The sequence below is a fragment of the Pygoscelis adeliae genome, unplaced genomic scaffold (assembly GCF_000699105.1).
Source record: "Pygoscelis adeliae isolate BGI_AS28 unplaced genomic scaffold, ASM69910v1 Scaffold66, whole genome shotgun sequence".
NCBI lineage: Eukaryota > Metazoa > Chordata > Aves > Sphenisciformes > Spheniscidae > Pygoscelis > Pygoscelis adeliae.
Window position 1 is genome coordinate 1,917,787 of NW_008825167.1, and position 15,891 is coordinate 1,933,677.

The window sequence follows — 15,891 nt, forward strand, 5'->3', positions numbered from 1 at the left end:
AAGGAGCAGCAGAGACAACGTGTGATGAACTGACCGCAACCCCCATTCCCTGTCCCCCTGCACCGCTGGTGGGGAGGAGGTAGAGAAAATCAGGAGTGAAGTTGAGCCCAGGAAGAAGGGAGGGGTGGGGGGAAGGTGTTTAAGATTTAGGTTTTATTTTCTCATTACCCTACTCTGATTTGATTGGTAATAAATTAAACTAATTTCCCCAAGTTGAGTCTGTTTTGCCCGTGAGGGTAATTGGTGAATGATCTCTCCCTGTCCTTACCTCGACCCATGAGCCTTTCATTATATTCTCTCTCCCCTGTCCAGCTGAGGATCGGAGTGATAGGTAGCTTTGGTGGCCACCTGGCATCCAGCCGGGGTCAACCCACCACACAGACCTTAGCAAAGAGATTTGACTGAAGGGGGACAAGGAGAAAACAAGTGGCGTGTGTAGGCCCTAGAAGCAGGGCCAGTTTTCTAAGACAGAAGACTGAAGCAAGAATGGAAGGAGGCGTCTCATACACATAATCCAACACACATATTTAAAAATGTTCACATGTGGTGGTTTTTTCATTGCAAAGACATATGGCAACTGATGGAGGCCTTTAAATGCAACAATTCCAACAACTTCAGGGTTATCACAGAGATTAGGGCCAAGATGCATTCTTGACCAGACTGAACCTAGTTAAAGACAGAATAAAGTAAGGCACCGTGGCCTATGAAGCAATGGGGGATTGCATATCATGGCAGGAGAGGATCCATTCTCTAAAGCAACTGGAGACAAGTAACAGCTGTAATAGTAAAAACAAATAATTTATATTTACTATCTAATTAACATTGACTTTGTAGTTACCATAGGAAGAAGATGATTAGTCCCATCTCATTCTTTAAAAGGCAAAAGAAATGGCTGTTCAGAAGAAGATACAGCTGATATTGCAGACAAATACTTTTCAGGTGTTTTTTCTGAAAGACAACCAAGATGATAGCTTGTCACAATCTAATTTCACAGAATTTTGCTTTAGTACTGACTTAATTAACCAATTTGACAAGACATCCAATCAAGACAAGACTACCTGTTGTGTGTGGATTGAAAGACCAACTGATTTGTAGCTTGCAGAAATATATAGTCACTTTACAAACAGTTGGTAGAAAATCAGATGCCGAAGACACATTGCAAAAATCTGAACTCATCCTGGGCTCCCTATTTATTTATCTGTTCGTACTGCAGACTGCAATTTAATGCAGGGACAATATAAAGAACTTTTGTTTTGTTTTCTGTCCTGGAGATCTTTCTCCTGGCTACCTTTTGCCACCCAAATTCTATTAATTACCTACAACTATAACATTACCTACGATAGTGTGGTTGCATATATACAAAACTCTGCATCGAATACATCAAATGCTATAGTTATGTGTACAGATCTTAAATATAGTATTTAGATATAGTATTTAGATTAGTATATATTGATACTTCTTTACATAGTGTACGTACATCTAATAGTGGGAAGTGATGCATTTAAGAATTCTGTCAGTGGAGTCTGGCAACTGGAAATAAGGAGGAGGTGAGAGCTGTGCATTGACCATCAGCAAACGTTTCACTATGCACAGCCTGGGAGTCTTTGTTCCAAAGGCACAAGCCTTTTGATTTAAGCTGATAGTTCCTTCACAGAGCTGGGATAATTATCTGCAACTGTGCTTCTGATCCAAGGTTTTATTTCCTATCATATGTGCAACACTTTTATATTAACTGACTCAAATGACATTTCTTTAGCAGTAGTTTATTTACATACTAACTTGCAAGCGAATATTTAAAAATGGACCAGAGAACATAATAAAACAAGAGCTAGCACTGTAAAGTGCAGTGGTAAAAATATGAAACTGGGAGGTCAATCCATACCTTGTCAGGTTTGCAGCTAGCTTGCCGAAAGCCACCTGTTTTTAAAGCATCTACTGGCAAAGCCAGGAGAGTGATACTTACATGTACAGGGGACTTCTGAAGAGTATTTGTAACAAATATTTGTTACTCTCTTCAATGGAAAATGTTTTAATACATTGCAATTATTTTGTTTCCAAAACCCAAAGATACAGCCAAAATAGCGTAGTAACCTAATCACTACATAAATTCCACACTCAATAATGGAAAGCAGTGCCAGTCCCTTTTATCACCTGTGTGTGTCCAAAACCTGTTAAATAAGAAGTATGTAAATGAATGATAAATAGATAATCCAAATTAAAGTAAGGCCAGAGCAAGTAATATCTCATCCATCTTCTGAACTATTTCAGTATGGAACATGCTGTGTTATTGTTACCCAAAGTGTGTCTAAAAACAAAGCTCAACCTGTTACTGTTTCCACAACAAATGGAAATCGAAAATATGTGAGTATTAAAACCAAAATATTGTATATATAAATATAATAAATATTTTCCAAACATACAAGAATTTAATGGGAAAGAAATATTAACTGCTTGGCTATGGTCAAAAGAGCTAAATCATTTTGTTACAGTATGACAGAAAGGCTGTAACCTTTCCACAGTTAATATTGTTTGATCTGAAATCTGTCGTGGTGTTTGTTTGTTTGTTTGTTTTTTAAATCTGCATACTAACTGTTTTGATTTGATTTGCTAATCCTTAAAAAATATTCTATTTTGGTTTTCGACTTTTTTCTTTTATTTAACTGAAGTTCAAAAGTAACCTTATGGGGAAACTCAAAGTACCTTTAAAGACATTTAAAATCTGATTTGTTGGATACAGCTGAAGAAAACATGTTTTAATCCCATGTTTAAATTTTTTAAAATTATTTAAAATGCTTTGGAAACATTTTACAGTAGGTAAACATTTTTATCATCTTCTTACAAGCCAGTTTTTATCAAATGAGATGAGGTGGCTACAAATGAAAATATGAAAGATTTATGTTGGGTCCATAAGCACTTATAGAATCATAGAATCATAGAATAGTTTGGGTTGGAAGGGACCTCTAAAGGTCATCTAGTCCAACCCCCCCGCCGTGGGCAGGGACATCTTCAACTAGAGCAGGTTGCTCAGAGCCCCGTCCAGCCTGACCTTGAATGTTTCCAGGGATGGGGCATCCACCACCTCTCTGGGCAACCTGTGCCAGTGCTTCACCACCCTCAGTGTAAAAAATTTCTTCCTTATATCTAGTCTAAATCTACCTCCCTTTAGTTTAAAGCCATTCCCCCTTGTCCTGTCACAACAGGCCTTGCTAAAAAGTTTGCCGCCATCTTTTTTTATAAGCCCCCTTTAGCTATTCTATAAAACGACTTACTAGCTTTGTGTTTCGTAATTACTATTACAGGGCCTTAAAAAGCTGATTTGAGAGGGAGTTCCAGTCCAAATGCATTGTCAAATTTATGCTGTAGAACAAAGTGTTCAAGGTGAGGAAAATAATACATTACAGTACCTAATGAATAATGGGCCAGGGTTATCATTAGTTGTCATTTGTTTCCTTTTTTTAATAATTGTTCACTGTGATGACAATGGAACACTGTGTTCTTAATGATTAATGAAGTTGTCTTGATCTTTGATTTTCTTAAATATGGTATGTAATTTTTATTGTAATGAAATAATCATTGCTAATTTAAAATAAAAGCTTAGTTTTTAGAAGTAATAGAGAACACGCATATTCTAAAGGGCATTCCATTTGTTTATAGAGAAAGAGGTTCTTAACGTCCAGTAGATCACCTAACATATTCCTTTCAGCAATTCGGGGCAATTTTCTAACTGAATTTCTTAATTATTTCATCCAAACTATTATTTAACAACCCAAGGAATGTTAGTTCACTTACATGCTTTGACAAATTATTCTCCTGCCTTGAACACACGTTGCTGTCATTTAAAAATTTCCTTTGGCTAGTGTCAGTTTTTCATTTCTTATGCTGTTTAATCGTTAACCAATTCCTCTCTGTCTTCATTACGTCTCTGATACTTACTCTTGTTTTATGGAAGCTTGAACTTTGGACAAGGGAGCAGCTCATATTTAAATACATACATATTTTTATCTGTACCTTGTGTCCTGATAACCTGCAACTCTAGGTTAAGAATTGAAGCCTTTGTAAGCGAATATATGTTATTCCAAAATGCAATTGAGACTTATGATATGCATAATAATCTGTTTGGAAAAGGAATGCTGTTTTCTTATAACGAAGTTAAAATGAAGCACTTCAAGAGCAGCTACCACTGAGTAAAATTGAAGCCACAGTAGTACTCTTTCCTCTTTAAAGAAGCAAATGTATAAGCAAATGACAAATCTTTTCTTTAACAAGGCAGAAACAGTCACTGATTTTGCTGGTTTGGCTATCACAAAAACTAGAAGTCAAAAGAAAATATTGATAGATCTTTACAATATTTAAGTTAAATGTGAAGGAAAGTACTGAAAGCTAAAATTACATGGGTTTGCCTATATACCATATATCTAAACTTCTTTATTAAGACTTGCTTATAAATTTCTCAGTGAATCCTTGAGATGTGATATTTATAACTAGGAAAATTTAGTTCCTGTGCAAGTTGGTTTTATCTGCAAAGGTCCGCTACATTTTATTGCTTATTTTGAACTGTATTTTTATTCTTAGCTACAGAATTTAGATCCTGAACCTACAAGTCCTTGACCACTTCTTGTTTACGTGTGCATATGCTTTCAATACTGTTCTTCAGTCTAAAACAGCTCTTTCCTTCACTGGGATCTCTATTTGATAAGTAAGTAGACAGCAGTCTTCTCTCAGCCTCTATTTTGCTAGACTATTGTACTAGGTCTGGTCAAGATGGAGTTAATTTTCTTTGTAGTAGCTGGTATGGTGCTATGTTTTAGATTTGTGACTAAAACAGTGTGGATAACTCACCAATGTTTTAGCTATTGCTGAACAGTGCTTGCAAGGCCTTCTCTTTTTCTCACTCTGCTCTCCCCTACCACCCCCAGCGAGTAGGCTGGGGGTGCACAAGACGTTGAGAGACAACATGGCCAGGACAGCTGACCCAAACTGAGCAAAAAGATACATCATACCATATAACATCGTACTCAGCATTAAAAGGAGGAGGGGAGTTTTTCAAAGGTAACCATCGCTCGGAGACTGGATGGGCATTGGTCTGCTGGTGGGAGGTGGCGAGTGTTTGCTTTTGCATTACTCGGGGGGGTGGTGGTATCTTTTTTCCTTTACTTATTAAACTGCCTTTATCTCAATCCCTGAGTTTTTCTCACTTTTACCCTTCCAGGTCTCTCTCCTGTCTGGCTGGGGCAGGGAGCAAGCAAGCAATTGGGTGGCAGCTTAGCTGCCAGCCAGGGTCAACCCACTATGATTACACTATGCAATCTCTTGAAGTCATTTGCCTCCATTTCCGTGATCTTCCTAGCAGTCCTCATCTGCTTCATTTTTCTTGAAAACAAGTGACCAGAAGCATACAAGATACTGAGATCTCATGAAGGATTTAGAAACTGGTGCTAATATTTTCATCTTCCATGGGAAATAGGGAAATGGCTAGTGCCAGTGTTTTCTTCGTGACTGTATCACACCGGTGGCTCATCCTTCAATAATAAGTTCCCCTGCCAGAACTTTATGTCCATTTCTTTCAGAATCCTGGAATGTCTGAAGAATCTTTCACTATTTGCAAAAAATGCTCCCCCTCAAAAAAAACCCCCAAAAACCCCGAAGTCTAACATGCTTAATTTTGGGTTACTCTCAATTTATCCCTAACTTCCTGACCTCTAGCACACAGCTTTTTTCTTGATCAGTCCTTTCTCCTTTTCCCTCTGGGCTTTCCAGCTAGTCTCAACGGTGCTGATAGGTGCATCACCTTCCATTCCTTACTCCTGTAAGCAAATCATTCTCCTCAGACTGTTCTCTCTTGCGACACCCTGTATTCCATTTTTGTTCATCCTTGGCTTCCTGGTTTCCCTCTCTTTTTTGTGTGTATGATGTGTTGGTCTTCCCTTATTTGTTGCCACGTAATGTTTTGTTTCTGCCCATTTCTCATCTTCATTCTCTAGTGCAATATACCTCTTCTTGCACATTATTTATCCTATTTTAGTCAGTCTCTACTTCTGCCCTGTTCTACAGTTGTGCATCCTCAACTCTTTCTCTTTTACTTCTTGTGCAACAAGGGCTGTAAATATTCTCTTCTTTTCGCTGTTACTGCTACAAATTTCCCTCTAAAATTGTACCATCACCTCCAGCTCTCTCTAGTCCTTGGATGTTTTATTGAGCAACATCTCAGGCATAAAGTGTTTTTTTCAGATCCATATTCAAGTACTGTCTACATTGTGCAGAGCTGAGTTCTACACCCATTCATTTGTATTGTTTCTGCAATTCTTCTCCATCAGTGTCTCCTTTGCCACAATAATTATAGCCTCCTTTAGAGAATTCTGCCTCCTCGCCCAACAAAATCTCATCTTACAGCTCTTATTCTGCTGTTCTGTTTGTTGTCTCCACTAATTAATTGTTCTGTCCTCTTGTGCTAGGGCACTCCCTTTCAAGGGGACAAATCATCAAGTAGCTACACAACTAGAGTGCTGCATCTATTTAAGGTTGTGTTTTGTACATAATATTTGAGCTCCTTCTCTATGCTCAGAAGCAGAGAGAGCATTTTTAATGTCAGAATCTATAAGATTGGGAAGAAAACCAGATGGTTTTCCCATTTGTATCCTAGTCTTGTAAAAAAGAAGCTTTTTTTTTTTTTTTTTCCAGGAGAGAAGCCATGGAGAGTAAAGATTTCATAAATTAATGGAAGTGACTAAAGAAGGAATGGAGCCCATAAAGCAAGCAATACTTCTGAACTAGATAGATGTATCAGTATTGAGCCCCTAAATAAGTAATTCTGAAATCAAATTTTCATGGATCATGAGTAAGTTTTAGAGGAAAGACATGTTCTTAGTGCCTTGTTGTGGAGTAAATACTGGAAAACACTGCAAGTCAAAGGAGCAGACTCACTGAAGGACCTCACTGCTCTTTCACTCCCAAGTTCCGCTAGACAATTTAAAGGGAACTACCAAAGGCGAACAAACAAACAGAAAAACCCTTGCATATGAATTAGTGTCAGAATGTATTTATTCTGATGGGATAGAACTCAGAGATAAAAACAGAGAACCACATTAATGTACTCTGAGACAATAAGAAACTCTGTAACAGATGCTCCCTATAGGTGCAGCCCTCTAAACACACCTTGAGAGTAATTTCATTTGTGTTTTACCAATATCAACAGAAAGTAATATTTTTCTATGACGGATCTAGTACCAGGGCCTTAAATCCTTTCCCAATTTCTACAAACTATTCCCATCTATCGAAGAAACATATTCCACAGCTCTGCAAATTCTGTTCTGAAGACCATTTGATGCAGCAACCATTAAAAGGTTGCTTCTTTGCTATCACGGTGCCTGAATCCATTATGATTCCACAGCTGTTTTAATTCCTCTTCTCCCTTCCTACCCATCTTTGCATAGAAGCCTAGGAAATCAGCCCTCAAGCTCCACCAGGTGTTACCAGCAGCTCTCCTCCTCAAGGTTTGAAGGCAAAGAGCGAGCTTTCCATGTTTCCATGTAGCTTGTACCTACTGATCCAGAAAGGAAGTCAGTGGAATTACTGAGTGTTAAACTGAACCTCATGCCTGAATGCTTGTCTGGATGACAGCCATAACATGCCTCAGATTGTTATGTCTTCAAGCTTTTATTCCACAAAACTAAAGTGCTTTTTCAGAAGTTTTGTATTCAGCTAGAGTTAGGCAGGCTAAAGCATTTTTGCAGCTGCCATTTTCAAATTGGGCATTCTTTAAATATTATTCCTATTTGATTACTTCCCTTTCATCCCCCTCCCCCCCGAAGAACTACAGCTTTCCTTGTTTTTATTGTATAGTGGCAACTCTCCTGTGGAATACTATTCTACCTAGCTTATTCTGCTTGTATGTGAGTAGTGTTGACTTTCAAAAGAGTATTCTCAGTAATCAGCATGGCAGGAAACTCTTTCAGTTTAATCACTTATGCATTTATGTGTTCTTGGTTTGCTTAAATACTTGTTGATTTGCTTTTGACAGTCATCCAGTAGAAGTTCCTTCTCCTATATGCTCTTGCTAACTGGCATTTATGCCAGAAAGTAAAGTTTGCAATGCCTGTTTGAAAGTTTTGCCAAAAAGTCACAGTGATTGCTGTTCCACTCAATACCTTAAATATCAGAATTTGAAATGTAAGAAGTTAAATATTTCCTTTGACCTTTTTTTGCAAAACACGCTTGAGACCTGGGGCTCATACCATTGCCTGATGAAGATGTGTCCTATACTTGGCTATAGGCCTGAGAGGAAGTTTGTCCTTGTCCTGGTTTCGGCTGGGATAGAGTTAATTTTCTCCCTAGTAGCTGGTACAGTGCTGTGTTTTGGATTTAGGATGAGAATAATGTTGATAACACACCGATGTTTTAGCTGTTGCTAAACAGTGCTTATGCTAGTCAAGGACTTTTCAGCTCCTCATGCCCTCACGCCAGCGAGAAGCTGGGAGGGGGCACAGCCAGGACAGCTCGCCAGCGAGAAGCTGGGAGGGGGCACAGCCAGGACAGCTGACCCAAACTGGCCAAAGGGACATTCCATACCATGGGACGTCATGCTCAGTACAGAAAACTGGGGGGAGTTGGCCGGGGGGTGGTGACCGCTGCTTGGGGACTAGCTGGGCATCGGTTGGTGGGTGGTGAGCAATTGCATTGTACATCACTTACTTTGTATATTCTATCATCATCATCATCATCATTATTATTATTATTATTTTGCCTTCCTTTTCTGTCCTATTAAACTGTCTTTATCTCAACCCATGAATTTTACTTTTTTTTTCCGATTCTCTCCCCCAGAGAGAATCACTGGGACGGGCAGGAGTGAGCAAACGGCTGTGTGGTGTTTAGCTGCCTGCCGGGTTAAACCACAACAGCCCTTGGTACAAAGAATTATTTTATACCTTTCCAAAGAACCTTACAGTCACAGTAGCAGTGAAACCCAACAGAAGGGCTGCAGTATTTAGGGATAAATATTACTGGTTGAATATAAGTATGAATATTATAAATTAAGAGCTTTCCTTTTAGTCCGTCTGCTGTCACTAATTTGTCAGTCACAGTCTCAGAACAATGCATACTCCATGACCACAGGCCCCTTCCATTAATAGCTCTTGTTGAAATAAGGGTGCCAGGTCCCTATTTACATGATTGAGAGACCAGGACATCAAATACATTGCTTACTCCATAGATTAGACTTACCCCTTGCCTGTCAGTTCAGGATCTCTCTTAAGCATTTTTTGCCAGCTGGCAAAATCCAGCCAGAAAAGAAAGCTAATACATGCTTCTTTCTTTTTACATCCTTCCGTGTAATGCCAGTCTTTTCAAGGCATCAATCACTTATTAAATCATGAAAGATCAACTTAATGTTGTCCCGATGCAAGCATATATGACATTAATGCTAGGTTTGCTGAACAAACACTGTGACTGATAAATAGAGAAGCCCCAAGTTTTGGTAGTGGCAAAATCAATGAGTTAAAGGCATAGTCAGCAAAGTAAAGAAGAAGTACACAGCAAAAAACTCATTTGTAGGGCACAGATGGTTGGCTTTAGCCATTTCTCCCCAAACGACCCCCCTCAGGATGCAATATGCAATAATTAGTGTAAAGGCCTTTCAGAGTATACTCTCCCAGATTAGTAAGCAGTTGAGTCACAGGAGATTCAAAATGTTAAGGACATTAAGAAAACACAAAAAAAAAGAGCCATAACTAGTCCGCACTGAAGTTTGTTTAGCAAAATGTGTCCTGATCTATATATGCTGTTAGGCACTTCCTGCAAATATTATTTGTGGTATTTTTCTGCCATGGCAACAAATATCCAACAGGAAATGAAAATACAATTAGGGATAAAATTTTTGTGCGTTTAGGGGTAGGATGTTATCATCTAAAACAGTGCGAAGCACAGAAACTTAAACAGTAAAAAATATAAAGGATGTCATACTGATGCATAGAAGTTGGAAATCCTGAGCCCATTAGTTACTACAGGAGCAACTGCTGGACAAATAATATCTCAGTCTTAGCAAAATACTCAGCTCAGAGACTGTGAATAATATCATATGCTAATAGAGATCTGTAACACACTTGTAATAGATAGAAGACTAAAAATAGCAAATGCAGTTCTCAAAATGGTAAAGTAAGGCAGTATTTTCAGAGCTTTTTTAAAAAAGGAAAATTATAATCTATGACCCTCTCTTACAGCGATACTTTTACTGGAATTTACTGAATCCTGAAGTAAACAGGCAGGATGTAGTTTGAAATACTCTACATTTTCTTGTGCTTTTGTTCTTCTTTAAAGAGCAGAATGAAATCCTAATGTGTGTCAATTGCCATAGCTTTACTGAAACCAATGAAGTTATTTCCATTTCCAGAGTTGTTGAGAATTTGACCAAAATGTTAACCTGTGAAAAACAGATTTATTGAACAACCGAGGAAAGCAGCACACAAACTTCCAAAAGTAATATTGTAAACAGATCAATAGGCAGAAAAAATTAGTATCAGGATTCAAAGAAAGAAGAACAAAATATCTCTACCATAGATTTGTTTCATATTTCTGTATTGGAAAGGCAAACAAATTTGGAAAGGAAATTATTTCTGCTTTGTATTACTCTAAATCACTTATAAATAACAATGCAGTAAGACTTGTAGCAACTGAACGATCATCCTTAGGTTCTTGCCTTAGAATACAGGAAAATTGATTATTGGAAAAGCTCTAGTGTGTGCTACAGAAGCCTCCCCCTTTCATGTAAATTTTGAATGTATTTTTGTGGAATGTAACAAATTGTGAGATTGCCCACTGAACCACTTCTTCTGTACGTATGCAAGTGGTGAGTGCAATACAGTAGTTGTCATTATTTGAGGTTTCTTCGGTTTGCATGGGTGATAGTTTTCCTTCATTTCTTGGCAGCCAAACCCAGAATGTATAGAGGAATGGAAGAGGTTGTGTGTGTGCAAAGTAATGAGAGCTGAAGCAATACTAAATTATATTAAGCTGGTTCCTGTATTATAGCTCTTAAAAAAGAATAAACGGTAGTCATAGCTCTTAACAGTGCAGCACAGCACTCATCCAGAAAACTTCAAATTTTCCTTCAGACAGGGTAAGATGAGTCTACTAGCAAGTACATTCGTTTAAACAAAAGTGTTTTTAAAAAGATTGAAAAAAGTACTTCACAGGGATGTTAAAAGCATTTGTATATAAAATAACTGGCAATACTGTAAAGCACAAATAAATCCATGGGTGTCTTTATATTATAAAGCTGTGTGGAACAATATTACTGACAAGGAGTAAACTCTTGGATAAAATTACAGGTCTGCACTCTGAGATTGCTTACTTCATTGATTTAACATACAAGATGTTAAGCCAAAAGCAACTCACTTTGTTGACAGTAATTAAGTGATAATAAATGTTTCCCATACTCTCATACAAGACGCAAGATAAACTGTAAGAGATGAAATACACATTGTAAGTTTAACCCACGACCACACTGCAAAAAGTCAATCAATTCTATTAAATTCATATATATGTATATATACATTATTTACAGAATTATGATTAGTCTGCTAAGTAAAAGGAACATTTTGGGAGATAATGCAGCCTGCCAGAAAAATTAATACTTCTTGCAAATTGGAAAGTGCACATCTTCAGATCAACATCAATCAATCAAAAAAATAAAAAAAAGTCCCATTTTCAAAATGGCCTGCTTTCAGCAGCTCCCACTGAAATAAACGCCTGACTCAGCTGTAGGGAACTGGTCTAGTAAACATCTTCCCACATCCACCTTGTGGGAAGGCATAAGAGGAGGAGACGCTAAAGATAATATTTCCCCATAGCCTTTTTTTCAAGCAAGTTTTTTTTTCATAATTTTCGAATGGTAAAGCTAGAAATTAGTTCTATGTCATTCTAAGCAAGGGCTGATACAGTGTTTGATCTGCCTCACAAACATAGTCTCTCCTTCTTTAAAAAAAAAAAAAACAAAGTTATTAATAACTGTGTGTCATACTGTTTGGCTGAACAAGACTTGGTTTGCTGAAGGCAGTGTAGCCCTGCTGTCTTATATAGGCTTTTCTTTGCTCTCCCACCAGGACTGCTTACTGCTTGCTTGCTACCAAAGGAAGGTATCTATTTGTCCTGAACGGAAGCACAACATTGTAAACTAATTTGCTTTGTTGTCTTTGTAAGAACAGCTAACAAAGTTTTGTTTTGGCAGATATTCACCCAAATGCCGTGTAAGGTCCACATGGTTGGTAAAGCTAGAATCAAATTTAGAAGTCACCAAAAATACGGCCATTCACATACAGTCTGGCACCTTCTGGTCTTAAAGCCAAAATAGGCATCGTGCATACTGCACATAGAGACACGTGGCAGAAGGCAACTGAAACGAAAGCAGTAAGGAAAATTCACATGAATTATCACAGATGAGTCCCAAGCTGCCACCTGGCTTCTGAAACTTCCCTGACTAAATGTTTGAAGACCTTAAGACTTAGCTTGATACTGAAGTCTTATGACTGCATCCTCTGTGACTCATGCTATTAATAATAAATCTCTGGACGTTTCAGTGTGGGACCTCAAAAGGCCAAGGAACCAGCTGACTCTGTCCACGTAAGCATTCCTCTATGGTTTTTTTTGAAAACTTAACTGATAGCACTGGGTACCTATTTCCACAAGGGAACAAAACCAGAACAAAATGAGGTTGTGTTACACCTGTCTCAGGTCAGAATGAACACACCAGCACACTCTTGCTACTTTCAAAAATTACAGCAACTCCCAAACCAAAAACAGAGTTGCCATCAATGCAAACACTTATTCTAAGGATCAAGATAGTGCAATAGGCTCTTTCACCAATGTTCCTCATGACCTCTCCATAAGACATGCAAACTAGATAATCAGCATAGCAGAGAGTATGGCTGAAATGTGTATGCTGAAGAATTTTACACTCTCCTTCCCTAAAATCAGGAACTTCTACATTTCTAACTGAGCTCACTGATCTTTGCTCCAACTCTCTTCTCCAGAAGTTGAAGTTTTGAACTACTGAACTAGACGACTGCTCCTGAGAACGCACACCTAGAAGTTTTCAACACTTCTGCAAAAACAGGTCCAGCAACATTTCAGTCCCAGAAAACAAAAGTTTCTTCTTAATTTTTTTCAAAATTTTACATCTGTTTGATTTTTCCAAAGCGAATTATCCATTCCTGCCACTCTACAGAACCCCTGCTGTATGCCATCTCAGAAAGTCTTTCTTGCAAATTGATTAGGCCAGATTTAGTACTATTTGTTTTACACTTGGATATTGAGCCTGCAAATTGCTGTGTCTGCTCTTTTCCCACTGGGTTTTCTACCTTTTGCTTTCAGAGCCTGACTGACATTACTGACCTTCGTTGTAGACCTATATAGGCAGCCAATAACAGTTTTGCATCAGAGTAACCATGCAGGAATCGTCTTGTTGAAAACCTGTTTTATATTAAAGCTTCTTTACACAGCTTCTGTACACTCAAAGGCCTGCAGAAAATCCTGTTGTAAGAAGTATGTCACACATAATGACTCTTCATTTGCCCCTGCTGGTCTCCAGGTAGTATGTACCTTATGGGTAAGTTGTAATAGGCAGATGAGAAAGGGTTATAGTCCTTACGGGTTAAAAATTAGGTGCATGTTCCTGATATGTATTAGAGAAGCACGTCGAATTTAGGAATAGCAGAGCTGACTGTAAGCAAAAGTCCTCGAGGCCTGATGTCTCCAACCACAGCCAGCTGTGAATGCCAAGGGAAGAGTATACTGATACCTCCCTGGTATATCCTCCAATCTCCAGCAAAGGAGAATGCAGATAAAGCTCGTCAGATTTGGGGCTAGTGTTTTCAAGTCTATAACTTTTCTAGCCTTTTTTCCCTGCTGTTTATCAGCATAGATAAGTATTTGCTTTTTAATGGATTTTTTAGAATTTTATGTATCGGTTTCTTCTATGTAAATATTTTTTTTCAGCTTACATTTCAAATTTTGACAGGCAATGATAAGTTCTAAACTTAAAATATGATGGTAAGTAGTTTAAAAGTGCAAAATGTTACATTAATGAGGCCTCTTCATAATGTAATTTTCTAAAGAGTACTGCTTTTACAAGCATGTATAACCTAAGGGAACGTATCTTTCATTTTTTAGGTCAGCTTGAGTTTTCTAAAAGTCACAATATCACTACCTCGAGTAAACATGCTTATCATTTTCAGACATTACAATGGAACAAATACTGCTATTTACCCTTTTCCTGAAAGCAAGTATTTAATTTCTTTGTAGTTTTGATCTATTTTTTTTTGTTTCAGTTCACCAGGCACTGTGAGAACATTTTTATCATTTGAAATAGCTATTTCAAAACTGAGAAGCCTAGTTGAAAAAGAGAAAACAAACTTTCTTTTCTCTCAGTTGCAAACTATGAATTAAAAAAATGCATGGAAGGGCTATCATTTACTAATTCTAAATACCTGTGACAATGTACCATACTTTCAAGATTACTTTTTGCACCAAGGCAGGCACGTACAGAATTCTTCAGAGCACATAGCAAAGTTGCATCCCATAGACCCAAACTTGTGGTCAGTTGAAGGGATGATAAATATCAGTTTATTCTATTGGTTTCAGTAAAAGAGTGAGGCATTTATGCTACTCAAATGCCTAGCATATTTTTTCCAAAGGTGCTTCCCTGTCCTTCAGAAAATCTGAGGGATACTGAGCAAAAAGAATAACCTATTACTTTGAGAATGCTCCTTTTTTCTTCTATATCAGAAATGGTTTAGCTACTTACATTTACCTCATACAAGACAAGATTCAAATATTCTTTGAGCATGTTACTTCCATTCTCATTTCTTTGGAATGGAGACTGACAAAAGTTTTAAGCAAATTACAAAACAAACTAGCAAACAAAAAAGTCATCATTCACAATCTTATAGGATAAAAACATTGTAACAGTTAAGAATCTGAGTGTATAACTTACAAAACTGCTTAAGAAATATGGCATGTTATGTTTTTTTCTGGTTAGAAATACTAAGTAGTACGTTTAAAGTAAAGGTTCCTTTCATTTGCAAAAATTTTTAGTGGTTATGTGAACTAGAGAAAATTACCCTTTCTTTACAAAATAGTTGAAGTATAAACAGAAATCAAAATTAAGATTCATGATTTAAATGAAGGGTTTTTTCCTTGCTGATATTTAAGTCAGGACAAAACAGATGTCTTAAACTGCTTTGAGATAAATCAGTCTGTCCCAGTTCTTGGATGCTACTATACTTTCAATACGGTATGAGCACTGAGCTATTAGGAAAGGTACTGGCAAAAACCTTCAGATCCTAGAAAGCACAGAGCATCACTACTAGCCCTCCATCTTGTTGGATCACCTTATTGTTGAAAAGTCACTTTTACTAAGCGTAACACAGAGCTTGAGTTGGCCTTCTCGACATTTATACATCAGTCCACTTTCAATGCTGTATCTTACTGTCCTGGTTTCGGCAGGGATAGAGTTAGTTTTCCTCCTAGTAGCTGGTACAGTGCTGTGTTTTGGATTTAGGATGAGAACAATGTTGATGATAACACACCCATGTTTTAGCTGTTGCTAAGCAGTGCTTACACTAAGTCAAGGACTTTTCAGGTTCCCATGCTCTACCGACTGAGCAGGCTGGAGGTGCACAAGAAGCTGGGAGGGGGCACAGCCAGGACAGCTGACCCCAACTGGCCAAAGGGACATTCCATACCATGGGACATCACGCTCGGTATATAAAGCTGGGGGAAGAAGAAGGAAGGGGGGGACGTTTGGAGTGATGGCGTTTGTCTTCCCAAGTAACCGTTAGGCGTGATGGAGCCCTGCTTTCCTGGAGATGGCTGAACACCTGCCTGCCGGTGGGAAGTAGTGAA

At 38.0% G+C, this 15,891-nt stretch overlaps 1 protein-coding gene across 4 annotated transcripts in view; it reads right to left on the bottom strand.

Moving 5' to 3' along the window:
- Positions 1 to 15,891, bottom strand: part of IL15 (interleukin 15) — a 54,440-nt gene that overhangs the window by 18,363 nt on the left and 20,186 nt on the right. For all 4 annotated transcript variants that reach the window (XM_009328763.1, XM_009328762.1, XM_009328760.1 and 1 more), the window contains one exon: positions 839 to 948. In XM_009328763.1, the coding sequence (XP_009327038.1) occupies positions 839 to 948 (110 nt within the window). The remainder of the gene's footprint in view (positions 1 to 838; positions 949 to 15,891) is intronic.